At 52.4% G+C, this 16,237-nt stretch overlaps 1 protein-coding gene across 13 annotated transcripts in view; it reads left to right on the top strand.

The window, feature by feature from the left end:
* Window positions 1–16,237, top strand: part of LOC128915987 (protocadherin gamma-C5-like) — a 248,422-nt gene that overhangs the window by 217,722 nt on the left and 14,463 nt on the right. For 12 of the 13 annotated variants that reach the window (XM_054217044.1, XM_054217038.1, XM_054217037.1 and 9 more), the window contains exon 2: window positions 7,198–7,256. In XM_054217044.1, coding sequence (XP_054073019.1) covers window positions 7,198–7,256 — 59 coding nt within the window. Of the gene's footprint in view, window positions 1–2,683; window positions 5,193–7,197; window positions 7,257–16,237 lie in introns of those variants that run through there. The other variant, XM_054217042.1, reaches the window with a different exon arrangement.

Here is a 16,237-nt window from a genome sequence, read left to right as displayed (position 1 = left end):
GAGTTTTACCGCATCGAGGTGGAGATTCTGGATATCAATGACAACCCCCCGGAATTCCCCAGTGAGGAGGTTTCCTTGCGCATCTATGAGCTGGCATCTCTGGGTGCCCGCTTCCCTATCCAGCCTGCCCAGGACCCCGACGTGGGCACCAACACCTTGCAGACCTATCACCTGAGTGCCAATGAGAACTTCAACCTTAACGTGAAGGCGCGCACAGATGGCGGCAAGTTCCCTGAGCTGGTGCTGGAGAGGGCCCTGGACCGGGAACTCAGAGCTTTCCACCACCTCGTCCTGACTGCCGAAGATGGGGGGTCTCCCCCCAAGTCCAGCAAGACACGCATTACTATTCAGGTTCTGGATGCCAATGACAACCACCCGGTCTTTGACAAACCATCATATGGAGCCCGCTTGGTGGAGAACTCGCCGCTGGGCACCCTCGTGGTGAAGTTAAATGCCACTGATGTGGACGAAGGGCCCAACGGAGACATCCGCTACTCCCTCAGCAGCCACAACTCGGCTGCCTTACGCCAGATCTTTGCCATCGATGAGCAAACTGGGGAGATTCGTGTCCAGGGCAACCTGGACTTTGAGGAGGCGACAGTATATGAGATTGAAGTGGAAGCCAAGGACATGGGATCGCCCACCATGGAGGAGCACTGCAGTGTGGTAGTGGAAATCACTGATGTGAATGACAACGCCCCCGAGGTCATTCTTACCTCCTTCTCCAGCTCCCTGAGTGAGGATGCACTCCCGGGCACAGTGGTGGCCGTGATACACGTCAGAGACAGGGACTCTGGTGAGCAGGGCAAGGTCCAGTGTCACGTGTCTCCAGATCTTCCCTTCCAGTTGCGTAAGGACTACGAGCACCAGTACTCGCTGCTAACCAGCACCCGTTTGGACCGGGAGCATGTTGCCTACTACAATGTCACCATCTCTGCCTCGGACCTGGGCAGTCCCCCACTCTCTCGCCACACCGTCTTGCCAATCGCCCTGGCAGATGTCAATGACAACGCACCCCAATTTGACCAAGTGTCCTATGAAGTGCTGGTGGCAGAAAACAACCCGGTGGGCAGCATGCTGGTTACGGTCTCTGCTGCCGACCCTGACTCGGAGCAGAATTCCCGTCTCTCCTACTCCATCCTGCGAGCTGGTGGGACAGATCCAGGCCTGGATCCAACTCGCTACCTCTCCATACATCCCACAAGTGGGCAGGTCTCTGCCAAACTCCCCTTTGACTATGAGCAAACCACCTATCTCCAGTTCCACGTGGAGGTCTCTGATGGTGGCTCCCCGGCCCTGAGGAACAGGACGCTGGTTCATGTTTTTATAGTGGACCAGAATGACAATGCCCCACGGGTGCATTTCCCCAGGGCCGGGGAGGACTCTGCTACCCAGTTCCGAATCTCCCCCCTCACCGTCCCTCCAGCGCTCATCACCAAGGTGGTAGCAATAGATGCGGACTCGGGGCGCAATGCCTGGCTCTCCTACCACCTCGTGGAAGCCACAGATCCAGGGCTTTTCAGCGTGGCCCTGCGCTCCGGGGAGATCCGGATCACACGGGCCCTGCAGGAGACGGATGCCTCTGCGCATGAACTGCTGGTGGTGGTCCGGGATGCTGGCGAGCCCCCGCTTTCCACAGCCATCACACTGGTTGTGCTGGTGGAGGAGAAGGGCCCAGAGGCCTTGCAGGGCTCCGAGGGTCGGGCCACCGACGGTGGGGGCTTACCCTCGATTACACTTTATCTGATTGTATCCCTAGTGCTCATCTCCACCGTTTCGCTGGTGGGACTGGCAGCACTGGGTGTCCGGTGCCTCCGACGGGGCTCTGCGCCTGCCAACCAGGGCTGCTGCGTGGAGAGCGTGAACACGCTTCAGCCCCCTCCCAGCCACATTTTTGGGCACTTGCACTATGAGCCTAAGCAAGGGGACACGGTGATGGGCGTCCAGGTGACGGCCACGGCACCCCCCGCCCCGCGTTACCGCTCCTGCTTTTCGCCGGTCTCGGACATCAGCGAGTTCATGTTTGTGAAACCCTCCGCGGGTCCCGCCGGTGTCAACCCGCCGGATCCCACCCTGTGCAGCGAGGTGAGCTCGGGAACGTGTCCCCCCCCGACCCCAGCCCCAGCGTCTGCGGGGCTCGGCGCCGGAGCGGCTCGGGATGCGGCTCCCCCGCGCCGGTTTCGGGGAGGGGGTGCCCGCCGGTACCCGCTGCCAGCAGCCGGGCGGGGCGGAGCGGAGCGGGGGTTCCCGCTGCCGGGAGTCCCCGGCGCCCCCCCGGAGCTGCGGGGGCGGAGTAGCCGCGGCGGGGCGGGGGGAGGGTGTAGGGGGGGGCTACGCCGTGCGTATTTTGGGGAAGGCGGCGGAGGAGGGAGAGTAGGAGGAGGGAAAGGAAAAGGAGGAGGAGGAGGAGGAGGGGGCTGTGGAGAGACGTAAAACTGTCATTCGGTCCATCCCCTCCGCTCGCCGACTTTGTGTGTCTTTGCGTGCCGAGGAGCGGCTCAGACGGCCGGGCTGCTATCGCCCCCCCCCACACCCCCCACGCCCCCTCCATCCCTCCCTGTCCGGCTCCGGGGGCTCCGGCGTCGGCTTCCTCCCTGCGCAACCCGCTCGGACCCCCCTCCGGGGCGCGGGGGTTCCGGCGCGGCGGCGGCTCCCGGGGCCGGCAGCGAGGGCGGGGAGGCGGGGGGAGGCTGCGCGGAGCCGCCGCCGCCGCCGTTCCGCGCCGCTCCGCGCTGCTCCGCTCGCACGCCCGGCACGGGATGCTCCGGGGACGGAGTTTGCCATGGCAGCTCCCGCTGCTGCTCGCAGCCCTCTCCTGCCTGCCGGCTCCCAGCAGCGCCCAGCTCCGTTACTCCGTGCCCGAGGACCGAGAGCCGGGCTCCTCGGTGGGCGACCTGGCCAAGGACTTGGGGGTGGACGTGCGGAGCCTGGCCGCCCGCAACTTGCGCCTGGTGAGCGAGGGTGGGCAGCGGCACTTTCAGGTGGACCTGGCGGCAGGTGTGCTGCTCCTCGACAGCAGACTGGACCGGGAGGCACTGTGTGGGCAGAGCCTCACGTGCTCCCTGCACCTTCAGCTCGTCATGGAGAATCCCCTCCAGCTCCACCGTGTTGAGGTGGACGTCCTCGACGTGAATGACAACGCGCCCCAGTTCCCCAAGCCGGAGGTGGTCTTGGAGATCACTGAGGTAGCCAACCCTGGGACTCGGCTACCCTTGGAGGTAGCAGAAGACCCGGATATGGGCTCCAACTCCATCTCCACCTACGAGCTCAGCCCCAGTGAGCATTTCGCCCTGAGTATCAATGTGAGAGGAGATGGTGTTAAAATGCCTGAGATTGTACTTGAAAAAGCACTGGATAGAGAGAAAGTGGCTGTTCACCACCTAACACTGACAGCCCTGGATGGAGGGAATCCAGTGAAATCTGGCACTGCCAAGGTTACCATCCATGTCCTGGATGCAAATGACAACCCTCCTGTCTGTGACCCACCCATATCCACGGTGTATCTGGAGGAGAGCGTGCCAGTGGGCACTCTGGTCACCAAGTTGAATGTCACCGACCTGGATGAAGGTCCCAACGGGGATGTGGAATATTCTTTCAAAATTAGCAATAATGCACCTGGTAAATTCACCAACCTGTTCTCCTTAGATCCCCGGACAGGGGAGATCAGAACCAAAGGCCTGCTGGATTATGAGGAATCCAGTGCTTATGAGATTGCGGTTCGAGCCAGGGACAAGGGATCCCCAGCCATGGAAGGACACTGTCACCTGCGAGTGGAATTAATCGATGTCAACGATAACAGCCCAGAAATCGTGCTGACCTCTCTCTCCAGCCCAGTGCTGGAGGATGCAACCCCAGGCACTGTGATTGCCCTCATTGGTGTGAAGGACAGCGATTCTGGTGACAACGGGCAAGTCCGTCTGCAGATAGCGAAAGAGCTCCCATTTAAACTGGTGTCATCTTTTAAAGAGCATTTCTCGCTGGTCACAAGTGGTCCCCTTGATCGGGAGAAGACCAGTGGATACAACATCACTGTGAGGGCTGTGGATTCAGGGTCCCCACAGAGGGCCACGCAAAAAACCTTTTACCTCCGAATTGCTGATGTGAATGATAATGCACCAAATTTCTCCAGCCCTTTTGATACAGCTCACGTTCAGGAAAACGCTCTTCCTGGAACTTCGGTTTTTTCAGTGTCAGCATCTGATCCCGATGAGGGTAGCAACGCCAAGCTCTCTTACTCCATCCTTCACAACGGGATGCAGGATGTACCCATATCAACCTACTTCCGCATAGACCAGGACAATGGCACCATCTACACTGTGAGAGCTCTGGACTATGAGCAGGATAAAGTGTTCCAGGTGCCCGTAGAGGTGAAGGATGCTGGATCTCCCGCGCTCAGTAGTACTGCTGTAGTCCATGTGTTCGTCCTGGATGAGAACGACAATGCCCCCACTATTGTCTACCCTTCCGTCCCCAAGGGCTCTGCCTTCCACCAAACCATCCCAGCCTTGGCAGAACCTGGCTATCTGGTCACCAAAATTGTAGCCGTTGATGCTGATAGTGGCCATAATGCCTGGCTCTCCTACCAGCTGCAGGAGGATGCTGAGGCTTTGCCTTTCCAAGTGGAACGCCGCTCTGGAGAGATAAGGGTTGCACAGGCTCTCAGGGAGTCAGAAGATCCCCACAGGCTGGTGGTCGAAGTGAGGGACAATGGGACACCGTCCCTTTCAGCCTCAGTGGTATTAGTTATTTCCCCAGAGGAAAACAGCGTGCAGGACTTCTCCAAGTCCTTGGACCTCCCCAAATCTTCTCCCAAGGACACCAACCTAACACTTTACCTCATCATCTCCCTGGTGTCCATTTCCCTCGTGTCCTGTGTGATGTTTGCAGTGGTGGCTGCTCGGTGTCTCAAAGCTGGCACTGCCAGCTGGACCTTTGTGGATTGCTGCCGAGGGACTGGCCACAAGCCTGCCTCCCATTTCCGCGGGCAGATGAAGCCAGATGGCTTCATCAAGTACCTGGACGTGGGAGGAGCGGGCTTGACCTCCCAGGCACAGAATTACACCTCTTGTTTCTCACCCATGTCTGACCAGAGTGATTTCCTCTTTGTAAAACCTTTCAGCCATTCTAGCACCGCGGAGACCGTGGCTGCCTATGAGCAGGTGACCAGCACATTAGCGAGTCCCTGCGATGGGGTAAGAGATGGGTCTTTCTTACTGTCCTGTCTGCTAAGAGCAACGGTCCGTAATATCCAGGCTAGGTGACTGTTCCCTGGCTGTCCTTCCACCTAAGAAGGTGGCTTCAGGGAATGTGTGTCACTGTCACCTCCTGGGAGGTGGCAGGTGAAAGCTTTGGCTCAGTTTGATGGAGGTGGGGGAAGGGGATGGGCATCACTGTAAAATCAAAGACTGTGTGTTTGTAGACGTGGAGAGTTTTCCTTTGGCCCCGTTCGTACTCTTTTCTTTTTAAAGTGATTCTTAGCATGGTCAGGAACATGTGTTTTTGGGTGCTTAACTTCTTGATTCTGTTTAACCTCTTTATTCTGCACAGCATACGAATCACGGTGTGGGAGGAGATTATCTGAAAGCAAAGTTTGTCGGTGTTGCTTTTGCTCTGTTTTAGAGGTGCATTGTAGGAATTTCTCATTTCTTGACTCCCCCAAATTTACTGTTTGTGTCCTGGCAAGAGATCGTTTTTCAGTTAGGCTGTTTCCAGCGAGGGACTAAATTCAGTGTTCAGCACTGAATGTAGTGACGTTTTTTGCAAAGATCCTTGTGACCTTACGTGCCCTTGGGCTTGCAGAGACCTAGGCAGCGGCGTGCTTTGAAAACTTCAGCCACTTGTATTCAGATGTCTAAATATGGATGTAGGTGATTGTATTTAGCTGTAGCTTTTATAACTTCGGGACATAAAAAGTAAAGTAATTTTGTGCCATAAATGCCTGCCCTAAATTTGAAAGTGGTAATTACAACAGGAATTCAAAATATAGATTGGGAAGGGCTTATCAGGTGCAGGATTGTGTGTCAGCGTGTGCAAAAATTTGTATCTGAAATCTGGAGGGCAAGTATTTAAACAGCTTAATTTGCATTCCGCATGGGTAGCAGTGGGGACTCTATTTTAGGGGAGTAATTTATGCTAATATATTCTTTCATGAGAATCATCAAAGCTGTGGAGAAATTAGTGAAATCACATCTACTAAATAAAAATCTAGGTCAGCTGTACCCGTCTTCACTTTTCCTTAGTAATTGCATGTACAAGCAGAATAATCCTATAAAATTGATGTTCCACTGTATGGACTATGAACAGCGGATTCCTAAGGTAACTGTGAGAAATGTTGTCCTTTCCAGGTAGCATGTTATCATTCTGGAGTTAATTAAGGAGATTATGATTTTCGGAAGTATGTGCCTTCCAGACAGAAAACAGTTCTGCTATTTAGTGCCTTTCACAAAGGCGTGATTCAAACAGGAATATACAAGCCTGCTTCATGTCCTTCCTCATTTACAGACTGTCCATTGTCTGATGGTAAAATAACACGGGCAGAAAGCGATACGGGGGCTTACTAATGAAGTTACAAAGTGTGCTGCTGTGTCTGAAGTTTAGTGTGTCTCCTAAACAAATAATGCTTTTTGTCTTTTGCTGTCGGAAGTTTATTCTTTTCTCTGTGGACAGAAAAATATTGTAGTGGTCCGGGGCCACAGCATCTAGGAAAAGTCATTCAAAAACAATGTGTGAAATCAAGATCTCAGGCAGGCCTTTTTCAGGACAGAAGAAGGACAGATTAGGAAGGTTTGTTATCATTTTACCTTCTGGCATTAAAAGCATCTTTCTCAGTATCAATTAACTCTGCCACCCCCACCCCCTCACTCCTGCAAGCTCATTACTTTGGTACCATTGCTCCTGCTGAATTGATGCCCTTATCAGTTTATTTCATGCTTCATTTCTTTCACAGCCTGGTTTCCTGAGCTGCTTTGGAAGATTATTCGCTGAATAGTTTTTGTCATGCTTTTCAGTATTCATGCTGGTTCAGAAATACTCAGGAAAGAGGCGGGGAGGGGGGGGAAGCTTTCTTTTTGTTCTAATTGATTTTCTTTACTTGGAAGGAACACGCTGATATTCCAGACTGAAATAATCCAGGATCAGTTCGCTTTCATTTTCAAAGGCAAGAATGGAGGTATTAAAACTCTTCTATTTTCTCTGCAGCAAGCTCAGCCTAACACAGACTGGCGCTTCTCTCAGACCCAGAGACCTGGAACGAGTGGGTAAGTGCATCTTTCTCTATTTTCGTGTCCAGGGAAGGTTTCTTTCTTTTGTGTGCCACTTTCAGTGCTGTAAAGTCCACGACTGGCAGTTCTTGAGGATGGGTGTTCCCTGTCGTTTGTAGAATTGTCCAGCCAAAGAGTCTGAAATACATCTGTTTCTGTGTCAGCTCTATTTGATGATGATGATGGTGATGTGACAGCTGTTGTTTCTAATGGTGTGTCTGGTTTTGGTGTCTACAGCTCAAGAAAGACAGTCAGGAATGGGGGGCAAGCTCCAGGTGAAGTTGTGAGATGGTTAAAGGACTGGCAAACATGCTTCACAGAGAAAGGTTTCTTCTCTAAAGCAGATTTTGAGCATTTGGACCAGATTCTGAGTCCAAAATCTTGATTCCTCCCCCTGCAGGGAGGCCACTGGAAATCACTGTTTGAGTCCCTTTACCAGCCATGCAACCTCGAGCTCTGTGCTGCTGAAGTGTATCACCTGCTCTGGTGGTGCCAGACTGCTGTGTAAGCCCCCGTGGCAGCCAGAAGTTGAGTAGATGAGCCCCAGGTCCCCAAAGGCCCCTCTAGAGAAATATGTTGCAGCCACATCTAACTTGGCAGGAGCAGGTACCTCATGAAATGCCACTGTATGTCCTTTCCCCTGAGGGCTGGTCTGGCTGAATCAGGGTTGGGAGCCCCAGATCCAACTCCATTTTTTGAGGAGTGTGGAACCTTTCTTGCATTCCTTGGGAAGTGCCATCACCAACACGGGGTGATTCGTTCATCCAGGTGAGGAGCCCTCTGCACGCTTCCTGCTGGAGGTGGGCAATGGGATAGAGGGAGGCTAAGGAAGAAGGAATTAAACCCAATGAATCAGGAGCCTCACAGGAAGGAGGTCTCCTAAGGTCTGGTCTTGCTATTAAAACCATGGCTGAATTTTTGCCAATTTACATGTGATACCAAAAAAGCAAGACGCCCTGGCAGCAGAGCAGAGACCTGCCTCCCAAGTGACCACCCCTCTCTTGACCGTGCGCCCCCTTGGCCCTGAACCAAACAAAGTTTGCTTTTCTTGGCACACAGTGAGAAAGTGTCAACAAGAAAACATTGAGCAGGCGCCGTGTGCCTCTCCCATTTTTTTTTTCCTGGTTCACAGGCAGGGGCAGGGGTTGTCTCCAGAGGGTGACCTTCCTTGGGTACCGTCAGGGTAAAAAAGGACTTAAACCGGGAGTCCGCCTTCCTCCATGAATACCCCAACCAGACGTTATTGTGTATGAGGAAACTGACGCTGGGATAATTTGTATGTGAAAAGATCATGTCTCTTGGGGTGTACCTTGGAGCAATCAGGAGAAAATTCGGATGCTGTCCTTCCTTGACTGGCGGGGTCAGGCACCTTATCTCTGTGGAAAAGAGAGAAGCTTACCCCTCTGTGTTTTATTGTTCCTGGCGGCCACTTGGCCAGCTCCTGTGAAGGTTTAAACAGTGCCACAGGGAGCATCGGGTCCTGGATTTCAGTGTCGGAGCTTGCAATTAAACATCTGCAGGTTGTGTCTTGAGTCTTTCCCTGGGTCTGTCTCGATAATTTAGCTTAACAGAAAATTAAGAGACTACTATAGCTAAGTTGTTGTAGCAATTAAACTTTGTTATAGGCTCTTCTAGCTGACAAAGGCAAAATGGAACGAGGGTTTGATGTAAAACGTATAACGCATTCCCACTGGAAAACAGCCATGGACTTTAACAACAAGGCTATTGCTGGAACAGTTTTGCCGGAGCTCTGTTGAATTCTCCATCACTGACAACATTTTAATCAAGAAAAATCTTTCTAACCGTTTACGCTCTAGTTCAAATGACAATTAGCTGGAAAGCCGTGTTAATACAGAAGTGCACCAGAGCAGCTGTACTAGTTTTGCTACAAGAAGTGAGTAAATGAGCCCCATCAGAGCAAGCTCTATTGCTCCTTCTTCTAGCATCATGCTGCAGCTCTTCAAAGCACAGAGCTGATGTACTGCAGACCTACTTAACTCAGTGCCAGGGACCTTTTCTCAGGTCATGGGACAGCGATGCTCACCTCAGCCCCCAGCCTCTGCCTGAAGCTCTTTACAAGCTCCAGCCCCTTCCCAGTGCCTAAGTGGGAGCAGCAGCATGTAGAGTGGGAAGAGACAGGGCAGGAGAAGAAAAGGTGGCCTCAGATTCATTCAGGGGGGAGCTGATGTAGCACCACATGCTGGTTCTGGTGGACAAGCTGTGATGCTGCTCCTGAGGGTCTGCGTGACCTGGGCTCCCGTGGTAGTCCTTGAAAAAGCCACCTGAAAAGCTCATGTTAGTGCCTGTTGTGGCAGGGGTTCCCATAGCATGGGGTGCCCAGGGTGGACCCGGGTTTGGAAAGGGGCTTTGCCAGAGTACAGGTTGGTACTGCAATAACTCAGTGGATTTTAATTCCTGCTGGTTTCCCCCCCCACCTGTGAGCAGATTCCACATTTGCAATGAAACAGCTCTTGCTGTTTTGTTTTTTTTTTTCCTGTTTCTTTTATCCCGTTTTAAGTTAAATCAAGGGAGATGTTTTTATTCTAAACCTGTGTTACAACACTAAAGGATGGAAATAGAAAGTGCTGTCATATGTTCATTGCCCAGCCCTGACATCTCTCTGGTGATTAAACAGACAGATCCTGGAGAGCAGTCTGCTCCCCATTGTGCCCTTCCTGTGCTCTCCCCAGCATTTTGATGGCTGGTGTGTGAATTCCCTGAGCGCTGATTGCTAGTTCAGGTATTAAAGAGGGTGCAAGGACAGTTGCCTGAGCTCTGCCCGTGGTTACTCTTTCCAATGTTTGCTCATGTTCAACTGTGTCTCCTGCTGACAGGCGAACCGCTCCAGCAGTGTGAGGTCTCCAAAGCGCGGGGCCCTGCTTGGTGCTTGGGAACACAGGCCACCTCTTAGCTGAAAAGAAAAAGAAGGGATGTGTTCTTAACTGCGTTTGCCTGACCCAAATTAAATAGCAATAAAGATAAGGCAGCTTAGACTAACGGTTTGAATGGATCCCGGAGGGAGTCCAGCACAGACCCGAAGCCAGAAAGCAGGCTTAAACCCATGTTGTGATTTCCCCTTTGCTGTCTTTGTTGAGCTGGAGAAGGCAACAATCCTGTCTTTTCTCAGCGTAGCCCTGTCCACCAAAACAAATCCCACGTGTCCCTGAGCACCAGAAAAAAAAAAAAGGGGAAGCTCAATAAGGCAGAGACCATCTCTCGATCTTGTACATCGCTGCACTCAGAGCGCTGTTACAGGACAACAAAGAGAATTTGTTCTTTGTTCTGAAACACAGGAGAGCTCTGGTGCACATGCTCAGGAAATAAGAGCTCAGACAATATCCTTTAAAAACGTGGTCGGGAGTCAGACTTGAGTAGAGCGATTCTCGACTAATCTTGTTTGGGAGAAACAGAAGGTTAGATTAATTCATTTAATGATGTTTGTATTTTGTTTTCAAAAAAAACCACAACCAAACCAAACCAAAAAAAACCCACCTGTGCTGTCTCTGGGCAAATTTAAATGAATACAGAATGATACCGAGCAGCAGATGCCATTCCTAGACAAATCAGATCAGTGGCTGTAGTGGAGATTACAGCGATGAATTGCCCAACGCACAGTCCAGCAGCGTTGCAGGACATCCCTGTGGGATTGTCACCATGGGGTTTCCCTGGCAGGGGTGGAGTAAGGGGGGAGAACGAAGGGGCTAGGACTGGTACGAGGGACCCATCTGGCTGCTTTTTCACTATTCAACAGAGGAGCATAGGCTGGGATTGTGCCTTTCACATTCATGGTACTTGCCTGGCTGGCAGCTCTTTGTTCTGATCTCTGTGTGACGGTTTATTCAGGAAAACACCCGGCTCAAGTCAGGATTTCTCTCCTGGAGGAGTGAGGAAGGTTCTGTGTTGCTCACAGGTGGGCACAGGAGGGTGAGACATCCAGGGATGGGAAGAGCCTGTATGTCCTGGGTAGCTTGTGGGAGGAGAGGGGACAATTTTGGCCACGTGGGTAGGCTAGGAGGAGATCCCAGGCAGGAGGCATCCTGGGGACTGTGGTGGGGGACTCACAAGGAGGTGGGGAGCAGCATGAGAATCCCCGGTAGCTCTGGGGGAGGGAAGAGCAAAGCATGCAAAGAAGATATAGAGTGCTATTTCACACCCCGCCCCCCATTTATTTTCACTAATCCTTAATCTCCTCGTGTTACTGGTTTCCGACTGGTTACAAGCCAGGCTCCCCCTCCGAGGCCGAACACAGCCAATAGTGGTGTTCGCTTCATTCGCCCATTAAACAGCATCACGGCAGCCCTGGCTGACCCTGGCCATCCTCCCCCAGGCTGTGCGGAGGGAGGAAGGAGAGTGCAGCAGGGGGGGTTTGGGGCTGCCAGTGGAGAGACTGCAGCAGTGCCCACAGAAGTGCTCGGAAGGAAAGGAGGGATTTTCATTGTTTATTTTATTTTCACGCCTGAGGTCCAAGACCTGGGCTTGCAGGAGTCATGGCAGCCTGCCTGTGTGCAGTAAGGGATGGGGAGGGGGAAAAAGGTATTCCAAGGATAGTCCTTAAATGTTCTCAGGAGTGTTCATAGAATCATAGAATTGACTACTTTGGAAGGGACCTTTCAGATCATCTAGTGTTCTCAGTGTTCAGAGTGTGCAGGTACTTCCAAGGGGTGGCTGGAGCTCGGGGGGCTTCTGCTGTGTGTTTGGGGTTGTCAGGAGGAACCACGTGACAGCAATACCCCAGTGTATCAGGACACGGTCCCGCCAAGGGGACACTGTATGTACGTATCTGTGTGGGACATCCCAGAGCAGGCAGCAGCTGGGGCCAGGGGACAGAGGCAGAGAAAGACATGTACATTCATGGGTTTACGCAGTGAGGGGGTGGAAACACAGCAGAAAGACAACTGGTCACAGATGCAGGCTTTAGCACATCCTTCCTAAAAAAAACCCCAGCTTGCTAACCCAGCAGACACAGGGGTGTCTGCGAGTGTTGTAACGCCATAGGAATTTACGTTGCAAGTTTGCGTAATGTTATAGTGGGTACAGCAGCAAGTGCTCTAAGGCACACGCACACATACACCAGTGGAGATGTCTGGGTAAACACCAACAGGTTTACCTTGTCTTCACTCATTCATTGAAAGTGTGGCGAAAACCGGCACATGCTGGGGAGAGGCGCCAGCCAAGCTGCAGCCTGCAGCAGTCCTCTCCCCCGCCTCCAGAGCTACTGCTGAGTTGCAGGGATGGGTCACCCTGGCTGTGACCCCTCTGTCCCACTCATGCCCCACCTTGACTCTTCTGACGTCTTTTGATAGACTCACAGAACAGTTTGGGTTAGAGGAACCTTTTCAAAGATCATCCACTTAACCCCCCCTCCCCTGCTATAGGCAGGAACATCCTGCACTAGATAAGGTTGCTCAAAGCCCCGTCCAACCAGACCTTGAACACTTCTACAGTTTCTCTGGGCAACTTCTTCCAGTGTCTCACCACCCTCATCGTAGAACATTTCTTCCTTATGTCCAACCTAACCCTACCCTTTTTCAGTTTAAAACTGTTGCCCCTTGTCCTGTCATGACTGGCCCTGGTAGAAAGTCCTTCTCTGTCCTTACCCCTTTAGATATTGAAAAGTATGGTAAGATTTCTCCAGACCCTTCTCTTCTCCAGGTTGAACAACCTCAACTTTCTCAGCCTTTCTCCATAGCAAAGCTGTTCCAGCCCTCTGACCATTTCTGTGGCCTCCTCTGAACCCGCTCTCACAGGTCCATGTCTGTCTGGTGCTGAGGACCACAGAGCTTGACTCAGTGCTCCAGGGCAGGTCTCAGGAGAGCAGAGTAGAGGGAGAGAATCACGTCCCTCGACCTGTTGGCCATGTTGCTGCTGATGCAGCCCAGGATACATCTGGCTTTCTGGACTGCAAGTGCACAGTGCTGGCTCATGCCCCATTTTTCGTCCACCGGTATGCCCAAGTCCTTCTCTGCAGGGCTGCTTTCAATCCATTCATCCTACATTGCCCCAGCTGAGGTGCAGGACCTTGCAGCTGGCCTTGTTGAACTTCATGAGGTTCATGTGGACCCAGTCCTCCAGCCTGTCCAGGCCCCTGGTGTTTCCCACCACAATACCTGCTTTTGCTGCCCTCCTGCGTACCATGCAGCAAGGGTCTCCCTATGCTCCTCTTCTCCATTCCCCACAGCATCTCCAGCCTCCTGTTTTCTCTGAGCCCCTCCCCAGCACCACTGTCATCCCACACAGCATCCCAGGCTGTGTCCAGCTCTGAACCAGCAGCAGAACAAGCAGCTTTTGCAATTTCCAGCCACCTGTGTGATGCCAAGCAGTGACAGATGAGCTTGCGGACCAAGCATGGCTGGCAACTGAGCCTTTCCCTAGCAGGAGACATCATGAGGGTCTTTCCCGGTTGATTTTCATGCAAGTGATAGAAGAGTGGCATATCAGAAACTTCCACCTCGCCATCAGATCTGGTTGAAAGCACTCAACAGCTTCCAGAACCCAGGGGTAGTTGAATGAGTGGATGGACAGCATGGGGGAAACAGGTTGAAAAAGAGAAAAGGAGACAGTTTTCAGGACAGTGTTACCTGGAGAACATGCAGCTCATGGGACATGCAGTGAAGCTGGTGGCACTACGATTTCTGGGGAAGGCCAGGAGCCCTGGGAGCACTTCTGGGCTGCGCAGGGTTCCCAGCCTCAGCTTCTCATTGACAGGGGCAAGAGGAGCAGTAGAAATAACTGCCACCCTGGAAAGTTTAGGAAATAATTGTAATCCTCAAGTTTCCATCCCAAATGCACTCAAAGGTTGAAGCCAACAGTGGTATTTGCCAGGTCAGCTTCCACATGTTTTGCAGGTGGATCAAAAGAAGGGTAACAGTCTTTGGGCCAAAATTACTGCTTCTTCTCGTTTGCATTCATGTGCCTGTGCAGATGCTTGAGTATTGAGTGATTCCTCCAGGGCTTCTGCAGCAAGCAGAGTACGGAGCTGCTCTCAGCTGCCATCCTGGGGCCTCAGGAAGGTGTGAGCAGAGCCTGGAAGCCTGAAAAATTGCGGCATCGTCTGGAGATCCCTTTGGGGTCATCACTTTGCAGGAACAGCCATAATCTAAGTGACACTGCGCCCACCTAAGGTTGAGAGCTGCTGTGCTTTAATGTGGGCTGTGGACCCCTGAGTGAAGGAGGAGTTGTGCTAGTAAAGGGGCTCTGCTCTGAAGGGAGAGTTACGGCCCCCTCCCCCCAACAAAGCCTCTGGGGCTGCAGAGCTCAAAGCACCAGCTTGTGCCAGGTCCTGAGGAGCCTGGGAGAGAAATTGCCTTTCTGGGGAGTATTTGAGGTGGTTGTTTATGCCCAATGACGCAGCCCACGCCAGTCCCCAGCCTGTTTTTGTGGTTTTTGCTCAGAAAACACCTTGGAGGAAACCGTGGAAGCCCAGCAAGAACCAGAGGGTCACGTCTGCCAGGTTTGGTGTTGCCCTGGTGGGTCTTGAAACAGGAAAGTTTGAAGACCACTCAGAGGCTCATGGCTTTGAGGTGCTGGAGCATGTCCAAAGAAGAGCAACGGAGCTGGTGAGGGCTCTGGAGCACAAGCCTTATGAGAAGCAGCTGAGGGAGCTGGGGGTGTTCAGCCTGGAGAAAAGGAGGCTGAAGGGAGACCTTCTTGCTCTCTACAACTCCCTGAAAGGAGGGTGTAGCCAGGGGGGGTTGGTCTCTTCTCCCAAGGAACAGGCAATAGGACGAGAGGAAACGGCCCCAAGTTGCACCAGCTGAGGTTTAGACTGAATAGGAGGACAAATTTCTTCACTGACAGGGTTGTCAAGCATTGGAACAGGCTGCCCAGGGAAGTGGTTGAGTCACCATCCCTGGAGGTGTTTAAAAGAAGTGTAGACGAGGTGCTGAGGGACATGGTTTAGTGGTGGACCTGTCGGTGTTAGGTTTACAGTTGGACTCGGTGATCTTAAAGGTCTTTTCCAACCTAAATGATTCTATGATTCTATGACTGGGGTTTCCTATCAAACGCTGCAGAGAAAACGCTGCTTTAATGTATTACGGGGCTGCTCAGAGCCTGGCTTTGCTCTGAGCACGGGCTGCAACCCCCGGTGCAATTTTTAGAGTGGATTTGAGGCACTGGGACAGGCAGGAGCTGTTTTGACGCTGGGAACAGGAGTTGTCCCTGGATAACTGCTCTCGTTCCCCACTTCCTGCAGAGCTGAGCCGATCCTGGGACTGGAAGCTGAAGGTTTTATAGTGATGTGTCCTGGTCCCAACCCCACCTCTCCGTCCACAGCTAGGAGACCACAGAGTTGGTCCCCCATGCTGTGGATGATGCCTGTGAGCACTCCTGCTTGCAGGGTTCACCCTTTAGTCTAGTAAGAGCCCAAATCTGAGCAGATTCAGTATTTGGGCTTCTTTCTACATCACACAGCCCTCTTAGCTGAATGTTTCCTTCCCTTATTGACCATTCTGGGCCAATAATCCCTTTATCTGCATTTGTGATGGCCCTTGAAGTCTGAGCCACCTGGATCCTGCCAGGCAGGACAAAAGCTGGGGAGTCTTTTATGGAAAAAGGGAAATATCCAAACAACGGGACGCGCTTCTCATTCTGGAAAGCCCCCAGAATATCAGTAGTGTCACCATCACAGTGTTATGTATAGAAATGCTATTTTAGGTAGTTTAGCAGGTGCTACGTGTATTAGTTTAATTTTCCTGTCTCCATCTGCTTCCTGCGCAGCTGAGCACATGCCACGGCCGGCTGCAGAGGCGCAAGGATCGGCCAAATAGACACAATAACCTTTCCAAAGAATTTCTCAAAATATCCTTCCTTGCGCATTTAGGGCATGGATGGCGGCAGGATGGGCTGGGCGAAATAATGCTCGTCTCAGCTTTGTCTCATCCAGGAGGGCTGGAAGAATCCCCTGGAGGGGGGACACTGCCCCTGGTCCCCCTTTTAGACACATCGTGGCTTATTGTTCTGCCTCCATGGCAGAGCAG

Source organism: Rissa tridactyla, chromosome 11 (genome assembly GCF_028500815.1).
Source record: "Rissa tridactyla isolate bRisTri1 chromosome 11, bRisTri1.patW.cur.20221130, whole genome shotgun sequence".
NCBI classification, from domain to species: domain Eukaryota; kingdom Metazoa; phylum Chordata; class Aves; order Charadriiformes; family Laridae; genus Rissa; species Rissa tridactyla.
Note: the sequence above shows the minus strand (reverse complement) of the source record. Positions and strands in the feature narration are given on the sequence as shown.